General features: G+C 47.5%; 1 protein-coding gene across 1 annotated transcript in view; it reads left to right on the forward strand.

Moving 5' to 3' along the window:
* Positions 1 to 24826, forward strand: part of ST8SIA1 (ST8 alpha-N-acetyl-neuraminide alpha-2,8-sialyltransferase 1) — a 121985-nt gene that overhangs the window by 28722 nt on the left and 68437 nt on the right. The window contains exon 3 of the mRNA XM_053255501.1: positions 20383 to 20492. Within this exon, the coding sequence (XP_053111476.1) occupies positions 20383 to 20492 (110 nt within the window). The remainder of the gene's footprint in view (positions 1 to 20382; positions 20493 to 24826) is intronic.

A 24826-nucleotide genomic window follows, 5' to 3' on the forward strand; every position in this document is an offset into this window, starting at 1 on the left:
AAACTAATAGTAGTTTTCCTTTTTTTAATACAATAGTTGTATTATGAGTTGCGGGAAAAAATAACAAACATCTTGTGTAATGCTTGGCTACAAATGACTTCTCAGGCCCTGTCTTGGCAGAGATGCTGCACCATATGCCAGAGTTAAATGATACAAAGTGTGTTGGCCGCGATCCAGTTATTCATACTACTGAGAACACTTTGCAAAAGTCCCAAACAGAAGATGTGAAAAAACATCCGGGAAAGTGCTGATGTCTTCAGGACAGCTAAGCTGAAACTGATCTAGAAGAGAGCTGATTGGATCTGGATCTGAATTAAGATCAGACCTCTGCTTGGCCATAATGCTAATGAATCGCCTTGGGCCAGTCCTCACGCAGATTTAGTGCATGTGCTTTATTGGGATTCACTAAATCTGTGTGATTTAGTGAATCACTAAAGGCTTCTTTTGTGTCCACAGCTTCTGGAAAGATGGAGACGGCTAATACTGCAGCAATGGGAAATGTCCAGACCTCACTTCCTCCGCCGCCCCAGGATTGAGGACTGGGTTCATGACCTGCTTGAATTAGCAACATGTGAAAATTGGGCACTTGTAAAGGCAAACACATCAGATAAATGATCAGAAGTTTGGGATAACTTTCTTGAGCTGGACATGCAATAAGAGCCCTCTTTTATTTACTTACTGTATTTACCTGAATCCAAGACTAGGATTTTCCCAAGATTTTTGATATTAGAAATCAAGAGGTCGTCTAAAATTCAGAGTCCTGTTCCTTTCGAATGAATGCAGGTATAACCTGTAATTAATATCTACTTTTTAAAGGGGTGGTCTTAAATTCAGAGTTGTCTTCCATTTGGTTAAATACGGGGTACCTATATTCATAGATACAACGGTGTGGGTGCTTTTCTCCTTCCCTTCCCTTCCCTTCTTCTGCATATCTTCCTTCTCTTTCTTTCTCTCTGTTTCTTACTTTCACCCCAGGCAGTGGCAGAGGAGGAGAAGGTGGATTTAGGGTGGGGAAGGTTGCCTCACAGTGGGCAGGGTGGGGATGTGGAGGACAGGAGGGGATGCTGTGGGAAGGGAAATGGCTGCATTGTACATCACATAATAAAAATTGTTAATTAAAAAAAGAGTGTGAGGAGAGGGACTCCTTGCAAAGTGTGCAAGGGTCAGATCGTTCCCAAAGAGTGGCTGCAATGGCGTCAGCAGGGGCGTCATGACGCCCTGTTGGCACCCCACCAATCGACCGCCTGAGGCAACTGCCTTGCCTCGCCTCATGGAAGGGCCATACCAAGTCATTCCTTTTCTCTATATACTTAGAGACAATTTTGTTGTTCAAAAGTGGTAAAATCTGTTAATAATAATACAGGTGTTCTGCAAGATATACACTAGTTGCTCATGTGCAAGAGCAGTCCATAGAAGGAACCGGCAGACCTCAATGCAGTGAGAAAAATGACCATATGACAACTACATGCTTTTTTATCCTTGTGTGTGTTTTCTGCAGAGGAATTTCATCACCTTTTTATCAGATGAAACACCAGTGATTCTAAAAGCCCTGGAAAGTTTATTGAGTGAACTCACAACTCAGTTCTTCTTCTGGCTCGCTTTTCATATTTCAAAATGGAAAGAAGAGTAGATTAAGTACTTCAAAACCCTGCATTGAAGAATGACACCTATTACTGCTACCTTACCAGCAGCGAGCGAGGAATTTGCGAGAGGATAAATATTTCTGTGTTGAAAAGCTTCGTAACCTCTTCTCAAAATAATTTGGACTTTGAAATATGGCTAGGCTGTAAAAAGGCTGCTGTTCTGTTGATCTAATCAGAGTCATATATTTCATTCCGGATAAATAATTCTCCCTTCTTCCCTCGCTGATGCATTGAGGGCATGCAGAATTGTATTATTCTCCCAGTACTGAAGGGCTAAGCCACCTAATGGTGCAGTGGGGAAATGACTTGACTTGCAAGCCAGAGGTTGCCGGTTTGAATCCCTGCTGGTATGTTTCCCAGACTATGGGAAACACCTATATCAGGCAGCAGCGATCTAGGAAGATGCTGAAAGGCATCATCTTATACTGTGCGGGAGATGGCAATGGATAACCCCTCCTGTATTCTACCAAAGACAACCACAGGGCTCTGTGGTCGCCAGGAGTCAACATCGACTTGATGGCACACTTTACCTTTACTGAAGGGCTGGTTTTTACTTGTTTGTACAAACTCTTTTTAGACATTCTGGAAGCGTGTCACCTCAGTGTGTAGAAAGGGGGTTGAGATTGTGCCTACTGGGTTGAGCGCCAACCTCTGCACACTAATGGACTGTTTGTGAAGAGACTAAAGCAGGCCTGCTCAACTCCGGCCTTCGTGCCATTGTTGGCCTACAACTCCCATAATCCTTGGCTATTGGCCACTGTGGCTGGGGATTATGGGAGTTATAGTCGAAAATCCGCTGGGAGGGGGCAAAGTTGAGCAGGCCTGGACTAAAGCCTCCTCCATATGTTATCCAAAATCCCAGCAGTGGCTGTGTACTGTGGGGTAAAGGGGGAGGAAATCCCACCCCTGCCATTTCACTCAACCATGGGCCCGGCCACTCACAGTAACAATGGGGCTTGTCTGAAGAGGGAAGAGCCCCCTCTGTGATTGTGAGGGTCGCAGTCACGAGCTCTTCCATCTTCAGACCAGCTCCGTCATTACCATGGTGAGTGATACGGCGCACTGGTGAGTGATACAGCGGGGGCGGGACTTCCTCCCACTTCACCCCACTGTACACAGCTACAGCCGGGCTTTTGGATAACATCTGAATCAGGCTTCTATGTGTACTGGATGCACATATGAGATTAAGTGGGGAAAGCCCATGTCCATACATGTGGTAGTACCTGCCAAGGCTCTGTGCACGCAGGTGACTGATGACTGTGTGGTGGCTGGGGGAGGAGCCTGCTTCCGCCACCTGCATCCCCACCACCGTGTGTGGAAGCCGTGTCCTTTCAGGACATCTGAAAAGGGCGATGAAGTGGCAAAGCCCTTTGAGAGCCAGCATTATGTAGCAGTTACATCCACAGCGTGTGGACTTGGCTTTGGGAGACCCGGGTTCAAATCCCTACTGGGTAACCCTGTACCAGTCATTGAGGCCATTGGCATGACCAACAGGGCAGGCAGTGGGGGAGCAGGGAGGCAGGGATGGACTTACCTTCTCCCCAGACTGTGTCGGTTCTGCTTTGGGCGTGCTACCATGCGCCCACACGATCCGTGCTGCTCCCGGAAGCGCGGATCGTTGGAGGCTGGGACAACAAATCCCGGCTGCCCGGAATCCCAAAGGGTGGTGCATTGCGGGCTGAATCCCAAAGCACAGTACATTGGGGGTGAGTGTGGTACATTGGGGCATTCCCCGGGAATCAGGAGCTCTAGGCGCCGGCTGCTGTGTCTGTTCGGTCTCCATGCAGCCTGAGCATACACACGACCCCAGTGCTGGGGTTAAGGGCATGTTCTCACCCTTAACCCTGGCTAAAGGCCATTTGGGCTGCCTGCAAGGGCAGCACTGGGATCGGGCTTGATCCTGGCGATACCACAGCCTGCCAATCACAGAAGCACATCATGCTTTTCAGATGGACACTGTCACGATGAGTGACCCATGGAGGAGTTGAGTGAGTGTCATGCCAGGCAGTACTTCCAGAGTGCTTTCAGAGCCTGCACATGAGTACAGCCTCTCTTATAATGTCTGGACAGGGCTACTGTCTCAGTTAGATAAGTAATGGACTGGTTTTCACAATCATTCCCCTGCTAGTCAACTGAAAACTCAAGATCCCCATCACATGGGCATTCCTGCAGAGCATGTTAGGAGCATTCAGGTTGTTTCAGTGATCTTGAATGAGAGCAGTGACCAACCAACATTTAGCCGACATTGACAGGCTAGCCTCAGATCCTAGATGGCGGATCATGCTTGAATGTCGACTAAATGTGGGTTGGTTGCAGCGCCCATCTGAGATCACAGAAAAATCCTCGAGTTCTCAGGGTGTAGGTTTGTTTAACTATCCACCATGTAGATCAGGGATTCTCAACATTGGGTCCCCAGATGTTATTGGACTTCAACTCCCATAATCCCCAGCCCCAGTGGCCTTTGGTTGGGGATTATGGGAGTTGAAGTCCAGTAACAGCTGGGGACCCAACGTCGAGAATCTCTGATGTAGATAGCCTCATGGGAATTGTAGTCCAGCAGCAGCTGGAAACCCCTGCCTTTGCCGAAGCTTCTGAACAATCATCCACAGCCTCCTGTCATGGCATGCTTCAGTGGTCTAGCCCCGAGGCTGCAAAGACATGAGTGACACTGGCTAGCTCCAAACCTGACACAAATATGTCAGAAGAAACGTCCTCTGTTGTTCAGGCATGCTGGATTTCAGGCGGTGTTGCTGTGAACTTTCTCTGCCCTACGTGCTTGCTAAGTGGCATTTCTTCCCATGATGCAAATCCTTGAGCAGACACTTGACCTTTCCAAACATGACCAAGAGTGGTGGACAGGATGCGTGTGTGTTCAGCCAAGACAGAGAGAAATATCTGGCTGGAAAGGGCTGATTTTGCTGAAAGGGACAGTGGGCTGTGATGACAGCCTTCATTGCTTCCTGCAACACGACATCCTATTTTCAGATGAGTGCAACATATCACCAAGAATGAAGTGATATGTAAACCTTAAGTAGGCTAGCTTTTAAAAAATGGCACATTTCCTGGGACAAGGTTGCTGGCAGCTGAGGCGACCCTTCCATGAGGCAAGCTGGGGTGGTTGCCTCGGTCAGTGGGATTTTGGGATGCCAGAGAGGTGGCAAGATACCCTCTTGCCCCCTGCTTTTTAAAACAAGGGGTGAGGGAAGGACAGTGTACATAGGAAGGGTGACATTTGGTCCCCTGCCACAGGCACACAGAAACCTTGAGCCAGCACCGGCTAGCAGGGTCATCCCATCCGAAAAAAGCCATGTCGGAGGAAATATGTTATGTTCTGTGGAACTCTGGTGCACTGCACCCTCTAACAGGGATTCCCAGATGTTGTTCACTACAACTCCCAGCATCCCTAGCTGCAGTGGCCTTTGGCTGGGGATTATGGGAGTTGTAGTCAACAACATCTGGGAGTCCCTGTTAGAGGGAACACTGGTCTGGTGTGTAGCTAGAAGAGTGTGCACCATTTCTTATGGACTGCAAAGTTGTGGAATGAGCAGCCCCATGAGACATCCGGAGACCTGTTCAGACATGGAGGTCGTCCACATGACCAGCCCTACAGGGGCAGGACAGGGCTACCCCAGATAGGACTGGCTGTGTGGAGCGCCAGGATTGCTCTCAAGAACTGCTGCTGGTCAGTGTTAGCAGTACTGAGGTAAATGGACCATTGATCTGACTCAGTATAAGGCAGCATCCTATGCTCCTTGCTGTTACAAGCATGTGCATTTAGAAGTAAATCCCATAGAGCTTTGCACAGGTTTGCAGCCATAGCATTAAAACATAAGAACAGCCCTGCTGGATCAGGCCCAAGGCCCATCTAGTCCAGCATCCTGTTTCACACAATGGCCTACCATATGCCACTGGAGGCCTACAGGCAGGAGTTGAGGGCATGCCCTCCCTCCTGCTGTTCCTCCCCTGCATCCTGCCTTTGAGGCTGGAGGTGGCCTATAGTCCTCCGACTAGTGGCCGTTGATAGACCTCTCCTCCATGAAGAGGATTTACCAGATGTAAAGGATTCCGTGGGTGTGTTTGAAATATGTGATGGAAAATACTGGGGTGTTGGAGATACAAAGTGTTAAATGCAGGGAAAGAAAGAAAAACCAGACGGACATGTCTGAAGAGCACTTTGGATGACACTTCATCTGCCAGCCCCACCACACATGTTCAGGATGTGGGCATGCATGTCCTTTTCCCCACCCAACATGCCTTTCCTTGATCATGTGAGGGGGTGTTTCATCTGCACATGGTCCAAATGCTGGTTGAAATTAGTGTTTGTACTACATGTAAAGGAGCTCTTTGGATGAACAAGTCCTCCCCCCGCATAGTTAGAGAAGGGTGTCCAGAGTGGAGGACAAGCATGATCGTGGCACACACATGTCACAAGCATGTGCGGTGGGGCTGGCAGGGGATGCATTGCCCCAATAGGCCCCAGAGGTCATTTAGCACAGTAAGCAGAGACCAATCCAGGTTTGTCAATGGACGTACATGCAGCGGAGAGCCACCATTCTTGGCTCTTTGAGTGATAAAACAGTATGATGCACAGTATTTGCAAACATGGTTGCATAGACGCGTTACATTTTTAGGTGTATACATGAGTGAAGTAACCTGAGAAGATGGGGGCTTGTAGTAAGTCAGATTGATCAGGGACAGGAGTAGAGGCTCAAATCTAGATGGGCCGTGGGAACAGCTTCATCTTTTAATGGTGTAATTTTTATAGTCTTATTTTAATTTTTCTCTGTGAACTGCCATGGGATTGTTTTAATGAAAGGCGGTATATACAAATTTAACAATCAATCAATCAATCAACAAACACACACACACACACCCCTAGCCCTTCCTTTTACAGGACTTGGCAGATAAGCACACAGCATCACTTCCTACTAGCCCTTTCCTCATGTTATGTTCAATGCACATACAATCTATGTATCATGTATACATGTACAGACCTGTAAGCATGTGCAGTGCCTCCTCTGTCATGTCCTGTGCACTGGCAGTCTCCCCCTTTCTGTTTTTACCCTGCATTTGAAGAGGACCTGTCCCCAGGTTCCCCTTTAAAAGGAATCCGTTCATTTGCACCAGGGCTGGGCAAACTTGGCCCTCCAGCTGTGGTTGGACTGCAGCCCCCATCATGGGGGTGATGGGAGTTGTAGTCCAACCACACCTGGAGGGCCAAGTTTGCTTGATTTACACCAATACATGTAGATGGCTACAAAAACCCATATGCATGTACAACATAATGTCCAAACAGGGCTATTGAATCAGACCACCAGGCCATCCAGCCCGCCATTGTCTGCTCTGGCAGGCAATAAGAGCTCTCCTGGCAGGGGACGTTCCCATCACCTACTATCTGATCCTTTTAACTGGAAATGCCAGGGATTGAACTAGAGGCCTTCTCCATGCAAGACATGCTCTATGGCCCCTCCCCTACTGGACTGGAAAAACAAAGATAAATAACCTCTCCAGCTGCTATATTAATATAGTTGACACTACACTCTTCATAGTTATTAAAACCCACTCTTTGATGCTCTTGCAGAGCTTTTGCTTGCAAACCTCTGGGGCTAATTAAAGAGGCATTCACCACATTTCCAGTGGCAAGAGAAAGTCTTTTAAGCCTCCCTGGTCTCAGGTAGTTGTCTAAATCATGAGTTCGTCTTCCACCATTGAATAAAAACAAGAGGGGGGATTAAATATGGCTTAATATCGATTCTATGGGATTTTGTTGTTGAAAAAATGTCTTTTGGGGGGTTATTTTCTGTTTTACAATTTGTTAACTAATGATTCGTTATGAGGAAACAAAGTACATAATGTAAGTAGATGGCTATGGCAACAGAACTGGGATCCTAGAGGACCAAAGACTGGGATATGGGGCTTATTCCCTGATTCCTCATCCTCCGAGGATTCTGCAAACTTACAGGGCTCTCTCCATACTTGCGTTAAACTCATGGATGTCAGGGAGTGTGGCCAGTGGATGTGACCTCACTTCTTCTTCATGTGTGCGGTGAATGTGCAAGTGTGAAGTGGACAGGACTTTTGTTTCAACCTTGGATCTCCAGATGTTGTTGGACTACAACTCCCATCTTCTTCAGCCAAAGGCCACTCTATCTGAGGATGATGGTGGCTGTTGCCCAACAATATTTGGGGACCCAAGTTGTGAATCCCTGGCCTAGTTAGAAAGGATGTAATGGCCAATAAGTGAAAACAAAACTATTAATCGCATACCTAACATAACCAGATGGGGCACAAATAGATACTGAGGTTCCTAGAAAACAAGTCCATAGTGCAGTTTTTAAAAGATGCTCCATTTCATCTCTCTGTTCATTTCCTGATAGATTTTAAAGCAAACTAAGGACTGTAGCAAGGTCTTCTGTGTATAGAATGCCTGGACAGTTACAGGGGGGAAGTGGTATCGGCAAGCATCCAATTGCCCTTAATAATAAGAACAACAACTTCCAGTCAGCTAGAAACACTTCATTTTGTTCTTTTTTTACTCTGCAAATAAGAATTTTGGGTGAAGGGCCATCCTGATCAGCATGAAATCAATATGAGAAAACAGAAGCAGGCTATTGATTTTGGCTACAAACTGGCAGTCAACAGCAGGTGAGGGTCAAAAGAAGGCTTTAACTAACACCTTTGTGTGTGCAGTTCCCCAAAACATAATTATGTACCATTGATGCTTTTGCACCAGGGCGTGTGTGCTGCAAATTCATCAGCATCTGAGCTCCTGATGCACATCTCTAAGTTAAGCCCTCTTACTGAAATCAGTGGGACCTTAAGTGCTGAACTGTCACTTTCATTACATGATGCATGTAGCCACTGGCTAACAGTCTGTACAGTGTCCCATGGGCATCAGCAGCAGCATGGGAGCTGTGTAAAAAGAGCACTCGTGCAATTGTTCAAGAGCGCTGTTGCACAAACTCTTGCATTGTGCCATTATTGCCAGTGGCTGTACATTGTGCAACTGCATTGTGCAATTCCAGTGTTTGTGCAACAGTGCTCTTGCACAACTGCATGAATGCTTTTTTTATAAGCACACAGCCGCTCCCGTGGTGCTCACAACTCCTGTGGGACGCTGTGCAGAATGTCGGCAGCCAACATTGTTGCATCCTCCCTGTTTGCTTGCTGTGATTTCCTCTTCCCCCCTCCACCACTCTGTCTAGCACTGTGACCAAGGCCTGAGTTGGATTCCACTTTGTCTTGTGCCCACGAGAGGACGTTTGTCCCACCTCTTCCAAAACCATGTCTTTGTAACCGGCATCCGTCTTGACCTAGAGTAGCAAGTGACAAAGTGATCACCGGAAGCCTCCGTGACACCATCGAGTCCCTGGTACAGAGAGTACCGCAGTGATTGGCAAGTGGCAGACCAGGGTCTGATCTGACAGATGGGTCCACTGGCCCAGTGCCATGAAGTGATGCCCCCCGTCTCCCACAGAGGGGCCTTCTCACTGCCAACTGAGATGGACGACCCTCAGCTTGCCCGATGGTTGTAAATAGAAAGGATAAGCTGTGATTATTATTACATCATACGGAGCCCTGTCACTCCCAAGAGACCTATAATAGTGGATAATAGCTTGAACATAAGCTAGCAGGAAAACACTATAGCTGAAAGGGTCAGTGACTGGCATACTGTGTCGTGAACCACCCATTCAAGAGGGATGCGTGCTGTCTGCTTCTGAGCCAGCCAAGAGCCCGTCCATGATGTAGCTTCCGGAGGCGGATGCTGCTCCGTGCCTCAGAAGCAGTGCATCCAGCGTCGCGGCTACTGCCATGATTCCTGACTCTGAGGCACAGCTTCAGAGGCACAGAGCAGCCTCTGCCTTTGCAAGCGGTGTGGACGCACGCTTGACTAGCTCGGAAGCAATGAGCTTGCATCCCTCTTGAATGGGCGACTCGCCACGCGGCATGGCAGCCAGGGACATTTTCGCTTGGCTTTGTGGAAGCATCTTGACTCTGCTGCTTGATTCTGTTTATTGTATAATAGCACACTGCCCAGAATATCCCAGTGTAAAAAGTAGTGCATTCAGCTAATTTAAGTGACAGGATTGAGTACATAAGAAGAACATAAGAACAGCCCTGCTGGATCAGGCCCAAGGCCCATCTAGTCTAGCATCCTGTTTCGCACAGTAGCCCACCAGATACCACTGGAAGCCACAGGCAGGAGTTGAGGGCATGCCCTCTATCCTGCTGTTACTCCCCTGCAACTGGTACTCAGAGGCATCCTGCCTTTGAGGCTGGAGGTGGCCTATAGCCCTCCAACTAGTAGCCAATGATAGACCTCTCCTCCATGAAGTTATCCAAACCCTTCTTAAAGTCATCCAGGTTGTTGGCTGTCACCACATCTTGTGGCAGAGAATCCCACAAGTGGATTATGCGTTGTGTGAAAAAGTGCTTCCGTTTGTTGGTCCTACATCTTGTACTGTATGCAAAATTTGGTATCTGTAGGTAATAATGAAGTATGACTTAATTTTGCACAAACACATGCAAAAAAGCTTTTCAAAGTGTCTAGCAGTGTTCCCTCTAACAGGGATTCCCAGATTTCGTTGACTACAGCTCCCAGAATCCTCAAGCAAAAGCTATTTCAGCTGGGGATTCTGGGAGTTGTAGTCAACAACATCTGGGAATCCCTGTTAGAGGGAACACTGGTGTCTAGTAGATTCAGCTCTTTTACAGCTGCCTCTTTGTCCAGTTAGCAGGGAGCCTCCAAGGGCAGCTGGATGCCGAGCAGTCCAGGGAGAACATTGCCACTTGATTCGACATACTGTATAGCATCATGCTGCCACTGAATTATCAGAGTTTTCATCAGAGGAATGGGATTTCAAAGCTAGGCTTTGTGCTTTGCAAGGAGTTCTTAGATGGTCACGTCATCATGGAGTCTTCGAACCGATCCTGGCAATTCATTTGCCACTATTCATTTAGAGCAGCATTAAATGCCACGTGGGACCTCCTTTTTGCAGTTAGCTCTGTTGGAGCAAATTGCAGGAAAGCAATGCTTAAGCGGCTCTAAGGGGCTCTGATGTGGAGGCAACCCAGAGTTTCAGGCAGAGCCCTGTTTCCTAGAATCCTTTAACTGCAGCTGCTGCTGATTGAGCCTGGGATCTTTTGCATGCAGAGCTTTGCCCTCTTTAGCCGTCTAGTCTCCCTGGTTCCACCTGGATGCTCTAAAGCACCTTCCTAAGTCTGAAATCTAAGTGCCATCGCTGCTGCCTCAATGGCCTTTAATAAGAAGAGGCAGCCAAGACAGTTTCGTGGCAATCTTTCCAGCTCAGATTCTTGTATTCTGCTTGCAAACAGGCACCTTTTACCGCGGTGATTCTCTTTATTTAGCAGGGGGAGAGTAACTGGCCCTGTTCACCCCCAGCACAGTACCTCCAGTGACTGTTGCTAGTGTCTGTCTTATGTTTCTTTTTAAATTGTGAGCCCTTTGGGGACAGGGAGCCTTCTTATTTATTTACTATTTCTCTGTTCAAACCACCCTGAGCCATTTTCGGAAGGGCGGTATAGAAATCGAATAAATGAAATAAATAATGCCTCAGCTAGAAATACAGAGAGCCCTGATGCCTATTTCCTGCCCTTCTCAACACTTACGTTCAACGCTTTTGGTCAAGATCCTTCTCAACACCCATGTTCAACACTTTTGTATACAGGGCACACAGGTACAGAGCTGTATGCTGATACACTTGCAGAAGGAGGGCAACTGGGGCCATGCTTCATAGGGAACCTTTGTGCAATAGTGCAGTTCTAAAAATCATAGGAACATCGGATGCTGCCTCCTACTGAGTCAGACTGTTGGTCCATCTAGCTCAGTATTGTCTGCACAGACTGGCAGCAGCCTCTCCAAGGTTGCGGGCAGGAGTTTCTCATAGCCCTATGCCAGAGGGGGAACTTCGAACCTTAAGCATGCAAGCATGCAGATGCTCTTCCCAGAGCAGCCCCACCCACTAAGGGGAATATCTTACAGTGCTCACACATGTAGAGGTTGTGCGCATGACCAAATTCACCAGTGGGGAGGGGGGCAGGCTACTGCCAGCCTCCCCACACACGATCTCCCTCTGCACCCCACTCTTCCATGAGCTGCACCGTGGTGAGCAGGAATTCCTCCGGCATCCTTCCATCCAGGCGTGCAGTGCATTGAGTGATCCTCCCTTAGCTGGGTGCTCTTGCCACCCAGCTCTGTGGGGCACACACATGACCCCAGCACTGGGGTTAAGGGCGCACTCGCTCCCTTAACCCTGGCTAAGCATTGGGTTAGGAAGTCACATTCGGCTGGGCAAGAACGCCGGGATTGGGAGTGTTCCCAGCACTTTACATGAGCAGCCTAAACCAGGCTGGGGTGCCCTTGCTTGGATCAGGCTACTGCTAAGGACAGCTTTGTCATCTCCCATCCATGTGGAAACCAGGACAGACCCTGCTTAGCAAAGGGGACAATTCGTGCTTGCCACCACAAGACCCGCTCTCCTTCCCTAACCATCCCTTTGATTAAGTGCAGCCGTGCAAACTTCTTGTACAGCTTTGTTGTGCATGCGCAGCATCAGTCTGGATGCTGGTCTGCGATTTTGAATATGGCATTGCCGGTTGCCTAGTGGTGCCTTTCCGTGGAGTCCCCAGGACCATAATGGCTGTGAGTGCTGTGAAGCCTTTCCACAGCCAAACCGTGACGAATGCTGCATACAAAGTCTACTGTTGATCTACGAAACTTGGGCCCTCCAGCTTTTGTCAGACTACAGCTCCCATCATCCCTGACTATTTGCCAGTGTGGCTAGGGATGATGGGAGCTGTGGTCCAACAACGGCTGGAGGGCCAAAGTTGTGCAGCCCTAACCTAGAGCTTTGGCAGTCCCGTGCAATGACCGTGAATGCATAGGCAAGGCTAGGCAGAGAGAAACTCCTGCCTGCTATCTTAGAGGAACTGCTGCCAGTCTGTGTAGACAATACTGAGCTAGATGGACCAGTGGTCTGACTCAGTATAAGGCAGCTTCCTATGTCCCTATGTAGTGTGCTGGACATTCAGCAAACCTTCCCCATGGTTCGCTTATCAGCATTGCCAAGGGATGTGGCTTATACAAGCTCAGTTTAGCACCACTTCAGGTAGGCACTCGGGGCAACCGTCCAGCTTGCCCACTTCTAAGGCTGGCCCTGTGCATAGAGTGGAGGAATCCTTGTGCCTTGGCTGACAGATGTCTCCATTACACAAACTGAGCTATGCTTTCCCACTGCTCCACAAGTCTGCTGTAGCAAAGGAGCAGTGTGGATTCATTCAGGATCCTTTGTGCACAGGAAGCATAGGAAACATAGGAAACATAGGAAGCAGTCTTCTACCACATCAGACTGTTTGTCCATGAACATAGGAAGCTGCTGTATACTGAGTCAGACGATTGGTCCATCTAGCTCAGTATTGTCTACACAGACTGGCAGCAGCATCTCCCAAGTTTGCAGGCAGGAGTCTTTCTTACCCTATGCCAGAGGGGAAACTTGGGACCTTCTGCATCCAAGCATGCAAATACTCTTCCTAGAGCGGCCCATAAGGGGAATATCTCAGATACCTAACCTCACATATGTGGTCTCCCATTCAAATGCAAACCAGGATGGACCCTGTTTAGCAAAGGGGACAATTTGTGCTTGCTATCACAAGATCATCTCTCTTCCCATGACACTTGATACTGTCTCTTCTGACTGGCGGTAGTTCCCTAGAAATTCCAGCAAAGTTTTTTCCAGCCCTGCTAGCTGACATTCCTTTGAGTGGAGATGTTGGAACCTGAACCAGGTAACCTTCAGCACCCATAGCAGGTACAAAGGAACATAGGAAGCTGCCATCTGTTGAGTCAGACAGTTGGTCCATCTAGCTGAGTATTCTCTACACTGATTGGTAGCAGTTCTCCTAGGTTTCAGGCAGGAATCTCTCCCATCCTTACCTGGGGATGCCTGGAGATGCCAGAGATGGAACCTGGAACTTTCTGCATGCAAGCAGATGCTCTACCAATGAACTATGGCACCAACCCCTAAAGGGAATATCTTACAGTGCTCCCGAGTAGCCATCTACTCCACTGGAATCCAAGGCGGCTCCTGATTAGCAAAGGGGACAATCCATGCCCGCACCTGAAAGGTCAGCTTTCCTCCTTGACAGACTGAAAGATCAGCTTTCCTCCTTGACAGAGTACCTGAGACCAGCTTAGGTTGACCACGCCACTGAGCCATGACACCTTCCCTTTCAGGCTGTGTCCTGTGTGGTGCATACAAAATGGTATATGAGCATCTGGCTGTCTGCAAAGAAGCAACGCAACGCAGTGTTCCACAGGATGGGCACCGTTTAAGAAACTACAGCTGCAACACCTCCTTTTGAGTCCTGTGCCTTGTTCACCCCTTTCGCTCTGCCGGATGGGGCAGGGGAGATCTTACACCTCGCTCTGCAGGCTCCAGAACTCAGATTGCTGCACACTGCAGAGGGTGATAAACACCGATGACTCCAGACTGTCACAGAGAATTTAATTCCTCCTGCCTGGCTTGCAGACATGTTTCTGACGGTAACTTCACTTTCAAGGCTACCTTCATCCCCACAAAACGAATTGCCGCATGCCTCTCTTTCATAGCTGTCTGCAGGACGGCTAAACCGTAAGTGAGGAACCCAGCAGGGAATGGAAGCAGAGAGACATGATTAGAGGCACCATCAAAACCCAGCTATTGAGCTCTCCCGGGAGGATCTTTATATGCACAGAGAAAAATCAAATAAGGAAAGGGTTGGAAGTGTCACGCTCTCCTAAGGAAGCTCTCCAAAGGGAACCATAGGGAAGTGGCTTCTCTGATCGTTACAGATCCGTTCTGTGTTCTTTAATAAAGATGAAAAATAATAGTAAGAGAGAGAGAGAGAGAGGAAGCCATGGCTTTCTCAGATGTTGAGCTCTTTCTGTGGCAGAGGGTGGAGAATGCTGTGGTACTTAAGGTCTGTAGTTCAGATACATCACAGGCAGAACGTCCCCGGGGAAATTTCAAGGGTCTCTGGTTAATAAGCTCCGAGGTAGCAGGAATGGGATCATACAAGACTGTGGAGAGAACTGCTCCCAGCCAGTTACTAGGCTAGATGGATCAATGGTCTGACTCAATATAAGGGAATTTCTGGGGAGGGGCCATAGCCCAGTGGTAGAGCACAGGTGTTGCATGGAGAAGGTCCCTGGATAAATCTTGGGCATCTCCAGTTAAATGGTTCTTGAGTAGCTGGGAAGAAGCTTTGTCTGAAAACCACTCGTGGAGGACCAGTACTGGGCTGCATGGACTGATTTACTGGCTTAATGGGGTTGCTTCATATATTCATACAGTCAGTGGCGTAGTCGCGAATTCAAAAGAATTCTGTCAGGGCGCTCTCCACGACAGTCCCCATAGCCATGCTCACCCCAGCCATACGCCCCACTTCTATAGATGCAACAATGTTGGCAGGCGCGTAACAATGATAGGGCAAGGGGAGACAGTTGTCTGGGGGCCCCACTGCCTGGAGGGGCCCCCCAGAGGCACCTCACGTGACTCCCCCTTGCCCCCTGCCCAGCCCCATAGCCTCTCAGCCACTTGCCCTCTTCGCCGTCTCTCCTGCTTGTTCTGCTGGCCGCAATCGAAGCAGCAGGCAAGCTGCCAAGAGCTCCTTTTCTCCCGCCTCTCAGCTGATCGGCGGGTGGGCGGGGCTTCCACGGAGGCCTCCGTGTAGGCCGCAGTGAAGCCTGAACTCGAGTAGGGCCCAAGCCAGCCAGGAAGGAGGAGGCAGCCAGAGTGTTCTCTGCAGCAGAAGACCCCTTGCTGCCCTGCTTAACCCAGACCAGCATTTGCCAGGTAGAGTGTGAACTCCTTTTTGTGGTTACCTTTCCCGCCCCCCCCCCCCCCATATATAGGGATCTGCTTGCCATAGAGCTTGGATATGGGGGGGGAGGGACCGAGAAGTCTCTGAATATTTATTTTGAAACTGCTTGGAAAATTTGCTGACTTAAAAAAAAACTATCTAAAAAGTCCTATAAGTGGCTTGTTTCATGGCAGAAAATTGCAAAAACTTCTGGAACAGTATTTTATTAATTTTATTTATTCATTCATTCATTTATAAATGCACTTATGTTCAAGTTGTTTTGCAACCCAGAAGGTCTGAGTGAGAACTGTGAAGCATGTGTGGTGCTTTTATTTTATTTTTCTTGTGTGTGAACTGCTCCCCAATAACTTGCAGGGACTTCAGGGTAAATCTGGCCCACATGTGAATGCAGCACCTCCATTCCAGAGGAGATGTGTGTTAAAGGGCTTTAAAAGCCTCCTGTGAAAAACCTCCTGCAATCAAACTTGACTGAATTTGTTCAGAATTCTGAGAAAACAAACATAGGTTCACCCTGCATGGTTGAAAGTCTCCTTTGCTAATCTGCAGCGAGGGGCCCATTTTAATAATTCATCTTTCTAGTGTGTTCTAGGCATTAAAAGTAATACAAATGTATAGTACTCAATGTATATCACTATATATTGTGACGTGTGTGTGTGTATTCAGTGAAATGTATTTGCAGGCAGCATACTTATTTTGGAATATCAGACTTAAATCCTTGGGGGCCTGGGGTGTGCGGAGGCCCTGGACTTTGCGGGGGGGCCCATTTTAAAATCTTGTCTCTGGGCCCACTCCAACCTTGCTACGCCCCTGAATGTTGGGGGTTCTGTTACAAGAGGTCAGGAGAGTTTCCTGATCCTGTTTGAGCTTGAACCTCATTCACCCAGAAAAGCAGGCCTGGATTGTCGACCATAAAGGATGGAGGAGACTCCTTGTAACAGGAAATGGGAAGAGTGTTAAAAACGATTGTAGTCTGATAGGTCACAGACAGTTGGAACAGTAAGAGCAGCATATTATTTCCAGGTAGGAAGCAAAGGGCTTTGTGTCCCTGCTGAGACCCTGGAGGGGAAAAAGTATCAGGACTGCATCCCTGCTTGTCTCTGCAGCACTACACCGCTGCATACAACCTCCCCTCTTTCCCATGCCTCTGTTGACCACGCCATTCTATGTGGCGATTCACACGATTGCCCCGGGCAGGCAGGGAAGGCGTGTGGGGGTGGGGGGGAGGCTGCTTTCACCTTATCTTCCTCAAAGATGACCAAGCCATGAAGTATGGAGCAGGGCGTAGGGATCCGGTGCCGGGACTTGTTGCACGGCACACACATTGCATTGGGGATTCCCCCCTCAGACAGGCGCTCTATGCACCCGTCTCTATGACTCCTCAGGCTGCACGCAGGTTAAGAGTGAGAGAGCACCCTTAAAGGTAAAGTGTGCCATCAAGTCGATTTCGACTCCTGGTGCCCACAGAGCCCTGTGGTTTTCTTTGGTGGAATACAGGAGGGGTTGACCATTTCCTCACCTCAGCTAAAAGCCGGGTGTTGTTAAGTGGGTTCGGATCCTCCGCGAGGATCCTGCCACTTCTCACAACCAGGCTAACCCTGCCTGGGGCTGGTCATGAGAACAACCTCAACATCTGTGGGGAAGGGGCCATGTTTCAGCATCTGCTTTGCACGCAGAAGGTCCCAGCCCATCTTCTGATAGGGCTGGGAAAGACTCCTGCCTGAAAACCTGGAGAGTAACTTCCAATAAGTGTTGACAGTACTGAGCTGGATGGACCAATGGTCTGACTCAGTATAAGGCAACTATCTATCTGTCTGTCTGTCTGTCTATCACATAGATGTAATTTTATTATGTTGCTCACTTACCAAGCTAAAAAAATAGCTTATATCAGGGGTTCTCAAACTTGGGTCCCCAAATGTTTTTGGACTATAACTCCCACTATTCCTAGCCACAATAGCCAAAGGCCATATTCTTTCCCAACTTACTGCCCTCCTGATTTCCCTCCCCTTCCTCTTAGGTTGATACCTAAATTGGACCTCTCCTCTCATTCTTTGTAAAGCACCATATATGTGGGTGATACTATATACATAATAGTAGTAGTGTCCTCACAAAAAATTGGGCCACTAATATTGGTGTCAATTTATTAACAAAATCTAATGCAATTGCATATTTAATATAATCCCTTTGTGTTTATTGTTTTCCATTCCTAAGTAGATTTTGCAGGCTGGCAGGAACTCATATTGAAGCACACCTACAGTCACGGTTAATATATTGTGTTAATTAGTGGCACCACAGCTGGAGAAAAGAAATCCCCTTCTGTCTTTTTTGAACCTAAGGGTGTTATCATGCCTTCAATGCATCACATTTCTAGGGCTCTCATGTTGGCTATCAAAAAGGAGCATGAATGCATTTCACAGTGTGTGACTTTGGGCACATTTTCATTTTTCTGTTTAAATGGGGAGGCAGAAAGAAACCAAGAGGTGGAGGAACTGGTATTTCCTAGGGCTCATTCCACAGCAATGACAATTTTTTCACAGATGTAATTTTTTTTTTAAAGATCAAGATTCCTATCCGGCCTTATCAAGATGTATCCTCCTGAGTAGCCCTATCAGAAAGGCTACCTTGGGCAACCTTTCTGAATGTCAACCCTCATCTGGTAATGCCATTGCTGTTGGGGTTGTGGAGCTGAATAGGGAGGATCTGAAATAGGACCTGAAGTCCAGGGGTGTGTGTGTGTGTGTGTGTGTGTGTGTGTGTGTGTGTGTGTTTGAGATCTCTTGAGATCTCAGCCACTTCCTGCAGGTTTGGTACTGGTTGTTTCTTCAGAACTGAGGTCACTGCAAGATCATGATCATTGCCAGAGACTCCTACAGTGGTCAGTTCACCTTCCTTGTCAGCAGAGGTCTCATGGCTCTTACCCTGAGTAGGGACTGACACTGTGCCAGAGCCTGAAAGAACCATCAAACTGTACTCTCAGAGCCTGAGCACCCTGCACACATGGCACCCTTGGAACCCGAGCCCCCTGAAGAGCCAGGTCCTCCCTTTCTATTGTACTTCCCAATATCTGTATGCTAATACTGGCAACAGGCTGGGTGGACTATGATGGAGTGGAGAAGAATGCCAGATGCTGGGCCAGAAGGCTGCCCCTCTAAGGCTTCCATTCTCCAAACAGAGGGGCGGAACTTGGAGGGTTGTGTCAGCTCAGAGTTTTTAAAGAGCTCAGTCTACTTTCTTATTGGATCAACTTGTGCTCTTGGAGCTGTCTGTGGTGCTAAAACCTGCCCTGCAGGCTCCTGTGGATGGGATGGGACAGGACAGGGGACCTCTTTTGTGTTTACATCTGGGTCTGATCTTGACAACATGATATTGTATTAATATACAATTCAGTCATGCCAACCATAGTAGCAATAGTTCAGAAACAGTTCAAGTTAATATATTTATATCCCTCTTGATTCATTGTGGATATTCCTGAGGTAGGTAACTTAACCCTTGGACCCAAAGTTGCCTTCCTATCTAGCAGAAAGCCATTTCCATTTGTGGAAGGCTTGTTTCCAACACAGCAAAAGAGCATTGCATGAGAAAAGCGACCCCAAGTCTAGGACAACCCTCCCCTGTGTGGCTCCCTGGTAATGACTAGTAGAAAAAAATTATTGGTTCCAGAGTTACCACACCCTCTACAAGCAGCAGTCAATAGGCTTATTCTCATGACCATAAACTAGGTAGGACAACCATCCTTCCCAGCTTTGGGAGCTATGCACGCTCCCAATTTTTGATCGTGTGCAAGTAAAAACGTAGGTAGGAGGAGTGGGAAGTGATCATGTGGGAGCCTCGTGCTGGGTAGGACACCAACATGATCACTTCCCTCTCCTCCTACCTAGGATTTTACTTACACACAGCCAAGAATCGGAAGTGCGCATGGCTTCCAAAGCTGGATAGGATGCTTGTCCTACCCAATTAATGCTCATGAGAACCAGTCTAAAGAATTGGAAGAGGAAAGGTGAAGAAATTCAGAATGTGATGATGTCACATCCCATGTTTCTTTTACCAGATGCTACTGGGGAGATTTTTTGTGACTCTAGGGGTTGCATATGGATCTTTCTAAGCCTTAAGATCAGCTCTGGAGGCTCTTCTCCATCTTAAACCCAGTGTAGATGTGGTTGGTGGATACTGGGAGCAAGGCTGTGTATTGGTGGTCTCACAGTTACAGGATGCTCTCCCAGGAGTCCGCTGACAGCTTTCCCTCTCTTCAGACAGGCTGCAAAGACATTTGTATTCATGCAGGATTAATATGATTTCTTGGCTGATTTTAACCATTTCTTCTGTGGTGGTTTGCTGCTTTGATTTTATTGCTTTCTTATAATGCTTCTTAATACGTGTATTGTTTTTATTATATGCCACTTTAGTGGATTTTTGTAATAATAATAATAATAATCTTTATTACGGTCGTTGACCAGCACAGTGGATTTTTGTATAGAAAGGTGGAACAAAAATATCCTGATTAAATTACTCAACAGAAATCATGACTAACTTGTCCTATTTATTTCAGTGGGACTTCCCTTGAGTTATTTGGTCAGGATGTTAGCCACTGGATGGAAGGAAGGAAGGAAGGACTTCCTTAAAAAAAAAAAAAGAAGTAGTAGTTTGCTTTATGTGAGAAAAAAGAATGCATTAGATGCACTGATTTCACAATGAAGGGGAAAGACTTAAACTGTTCAAAATCAGTAGTCTCCCATCCTCTGCCCCTCACTTTCTTGCTGCACGTTACTCTCTCCTCCTGAAATTCCTAATGAAGTGTAGCTGGTTTTCAGACAAAGCTCCTGTGTGATGTCCATTAAAAACAGGCCTTGTTTTCTGTTGCTAGGCGACCCCGTTCCAGCTGCCATTGAAGAAATGCTCAGTAGTGGGAAACGGTGGGATTCTGAAGAACAGCGGCTGTGGCAGACAAATAGATCAAGCGGACTTTGTCATGCGGTAAGAGAGTGGCCCTGCTGTGCCAGCACCTCTCCCTCCATTTCCCTCACTTCGTGGCCTTTCAGAGCCTTTTCATTTGCACTTCATCAACTGTAAGAGCCCGTGTCAAAAAAACCCACCTTGCTCAATAAGGTACAAAAGCTGTACCTTAGTTGTTAAGACCATCTAGAGTTGTTAAACGAGTGCTGGTATTTCCAAAAGTGCCAGTCTTATGAGCGGATGATGGGGCATTCAGGGGGTGCAAGCCCCCCCCCCACAAAGCCTTCTGCAGACCATTACCTACATCATAAGGTACATGGATACAACAAGTAGTAGCTGTAGGAGAAGAATGTACATGATTCCAAACTCTCCAATCTGAATGACTTTGTTAGGGCTTAACCTCTTTCAGATGGCTCCGAAAAGGGGTAATGGGGGCCATGAATTATGTCATAAGGTATGTGGCTGAAACTGATACCACTTGGTAGAGATGATCTTCCTGCATCTTAAAATGTGCAATCTGGTGCTTTACATAGGGCCAAGCCCAAATCAGACTATTTAATATGCTCAGGGCCATAACTGCTTCCACTGTACTGAAGCATGTTCAGATCAGCTGGAATGTTTTCGAGGAGAAAAGGGGAGGGGCAAGCGAGTGCGTGGGCAGAGAGCTCCCACTGTACTGATCTGGAAATCCACATATCATTTTTGAAATTATGAACTTTCTCAGCAATAAAGCCAAACCCAGCTTATATCAGGTGGTCTTTTAACTTCTTAAACTTCCTAACTTTCAGCTTTTACTTTTGGTTTTAGCTAGGTCTGTTTTTAGTTTTGATTAATTTTACTAATTTGGCATTGTTTTCTATTGTTTTGCTAATTTTGTGAACCACCCAAAGCAGTATTGCATCAGTGGGGTGGGATATAACTATTTAAAGTACATACACAAATAAAGGATTTTTATTTTTTTGCTACAAGAATACACATTTTATATTTATTTGTTTGTTTTTTTAATCAAATGAATAGTACATGGAGGTAATGGTACACAGGGTAAAAAAAAAAAGAACCTAGGAAACTGATTTAACAATTATTCATCTTCCTCTTCACTATAGTCATTTCCACCATCACTGTGGATGTTTTTTTTTTTTTTTAAATCAAATGAATGGTATATGGAGGTAATGGTACACAGGGTAAAAAAAAAAAAAAAAGAACCTAGGAAACTGATTTAACAATTATTCATCTTCCTCTTCACCAGGCATCCCCAAACTGCGGCCCTCCAGATGTTGCTGAACTACAACTTCCAGCATACCCAGCCACAAAAAATTGTGTCTAGGGATGCTGGGAGTTGTAGTTCAGCAACATCTGGAGGGCCGCAGTTTGGGGATGCATGCTCTTCACTATAGTCATTTCCACCATCACTGTGGATGTGTTTCTCTGTTTCAACAATGTCACAGGATTGCACTGAGGTCTCATGATCTGCAGACATGAAGTTTTCAGGAGATGGGGCACTTGATCCTCATCAAACCACTTCAGTGTGCCCTTCTCATTTTCAATACTCCATCCATGGTCCTGTGGCTTAGACAACAGAGGCTTTCTTTTTGTAGCTTGGTCCCAGTTCCACAAATAAAACTTGCCTACAGTATGTTCTGTTGGGTGAGAGAGTTGCATGGTGACACAGTGCTTCCATCTATCTCATTTGGAGAACCATGTTTGGGTTTGTATACCTGAACTTCTTCAGCCTTGTTGAAATTGTTCTTGGCCTGAAGGCAGAGAAGCACTAACCTCCGGACCTTGGGGACCTGGCCCAGTCCTCCAAGATTTGGGGGAGCCTCCAAATGGCCAGAGCCGGGAGCCTCCGGCAGCTGAGCCACCCCATGCCCGCCCAGCCAAAGCTCTGTTTGTTTGAAAGCTCTTACCATGGCTGAGGGGTGGCTGCAGGGGCTGGGGAGTGGAACAGTTCTTCTCCCTTCTCCCCACTCCCCCGGCAGCGGTGGGGTGTGATGAGGAACGATGCTGAGCCCATCCGCTCAGGCCAGCATCTTGAAGCAACTGTGAGGCACGCCTGCGCAGTTGAGATGGTCGCAAGCCCGAAGGACTGCTCTGCTCCCCACCCCACAGCCACCCTTTGGCCATGGTAAGAGTTTTTAAACAAAAAAAACTGGAGCTTTGGTGGGGTGGGTCCCCCAAAGAAAGTTTCAGGGGGCCTTGTTTGTGTGTGGGGGCCCTTGCAGCTGGGTGATCCGGGCGCCCTTGGTGCGCCCTTGGCTGAAGGCCTACTTCCATTCTAAACTGAGCCAAATTCACCCCCAACTTTCCACAATCACATGTCCTCTGAAAAGATAAAACGAGGTCATTCACACAATCAAAAACTATGTTCTACCCAGGTTTGGGAGCTGTGTGTGCTTCCAGTTTTCGGTTGTGTGGAAGGAAGGTTAGAGGAAAAGCTACACAGCTGAAAACTGGGAGCATACACAGCTCCCAGTCCCGGGTAGAACACATTTTTTGATTGTGTGAATGACCTCACAGTTTTTTGGGGGAGCTTCACTGAGTTTTTAAAAAGACATTGAGGCGGGTCTCACGATCAGTGAGACCTGCTTTGTCCGGGTTTGCGGGGAAAGCAGGCTAAGCCCGCTCTACCCGCAGACGATCGGGCAGACCTGCCTGGGCAGCTGGATCGGCCGCCCACATGACTGCCGGCTCTGTGACAGAGTTGCCAGGGGCTGGGGAATATGGGGGCCACACGGCCCCTGGAAGCTCCAGTGTGCCATACTGGAGAGACCCCCGAGCCAGAAGGCTGCTTTTCAGCCTTCCACCAGGAGTCTACTCATGAGTAGCCGTGGCGCGGCGCCGCGCTGCAGCTACTCATGATCCTCAAAACCACTCCGCAAACCCGGTTTAAGGGGTGGGCTACTTGAGCGGGTTACCCGCTCAGAAACCATTGGGCTTGCAGCCAAGCCTAGTGGTCCCCACGGTGGGACAAAATCAGGCTAGCCGAAACTAGCCCGATTCTGTCCCATCGTGTGAATAGGCCAGACTTACATTTAATTGTAACATGAAGCAGTTCTCAATTGGACCAGCCACAGGTATGCTTTGTTATTCCCACAGGCAAGGCGGGGGGAAACACACTCACTCACACTCACACTCACACACACGCTAATATAAAATCAGAATAAAATCTCAGAGTGAGATCTGCCACAGCATCTGCAAACTTCGGATCCACATCACCCAGCTCTGAATGATGCATTAGCCCAGGAGGAGATTTCCACCATCCCTCTGCCAGAAAACAACTGAAAGCAATCTATTCTAACCTCAGCGCAAGAAGCAGAGACAAAAATAACGCAGAAGATTGTCTGATGACTCCCATTTCACAAATGCAGAGGTTATCATGTGTTTATGTAATACTCTTCTGAAGCCATAGAATTCCTTTGGAGAAGGGCCCTTTGCTGTAGGGCTATAGCTTGGTGGTAGAGCACTGGATATGCATGGTCCCAGATTCAGTGTTTGGCACCTCCATGTAAGGCTGGGAAAGACCCCTGTTTGAAAGCTTGAAGAAGCTGCTGCCAGTCATTGTAGACCAGGGATTCTCAACGTTGGGTCCCCAGATGTTATTGGACTTCAACTCCCATAATCCCCAGCCAAAGGTCACTGGGCCTGGGGGTTATGGGAGTTGAAGTCCAATAACATCTGGGGCCCCACCGTTGAGAATCCCTGGTGTAGACAATACTAAGTTAGATTGACCAGTGGTCGGACTCAGTATAAAGCAGGCTTCTATTTCTTTTGGAATACCTGGCAAAGAGAGGAAGAAGGGTGCAGACTGCAGAATGGTGTTTACAAAAAGTGACCTGAGCCAGAAGAGGAAAAACACAGTAAGAAAAGAATGTAACAAGCCTGAAAGAATTGTGATAGAAATTGCAACAGTTCATTAGCACTGTAACAGGGGTTTGAGGTTGGATCATTTGTGAGTGTTTATGTTTGTTTATTATTAGAACTGCTAATTAATTGGTGGTGTTAGTTGTTCTTAATCTATAAGAAAAATGCTATATGACGTATATTCCTTTGATTCAAGGGTGACTGTCAATTGGTTTGTTTTCATCCCCCATTGAAAACTGTGTGCATTATGTTTATGGCTTGGCTGTTCTTGCTGTTCAGCTGTGCTACAGTGAAAGGCCCAGCAGCTCACCTTTCCTGTGGTGATGTCCTGATTCTGAAATGCTCTTCCTGGGCTGCTCACCTGGTACCTGGAGTGTTAAGTTCCAGTAAGACCTTCTTATTTGCCCAGGCTTGTCTAACTGGTCTTTGCTACCTGTTGAGGTTCTTACCTATTCTTCTTATTGCTTTCCTGCTCTTTTGCGATGTGTTTTTAG

The sequence above is a fragment of the Hemicordylus capensis genome, chromosome 5, assembly GCF_027244095.1.
Source record: "Hemicordylus capensis ecotype Gifberg chromosome 5, rHemCap1.1.pri, whole genome shotgun sequence".
Lineage (NCBI taxonomy): Eukaryota > Metazoa > Chordata > Lepidosauria > Squamata > Cordylidae > Hemicordylus > Hemicordylus capensis.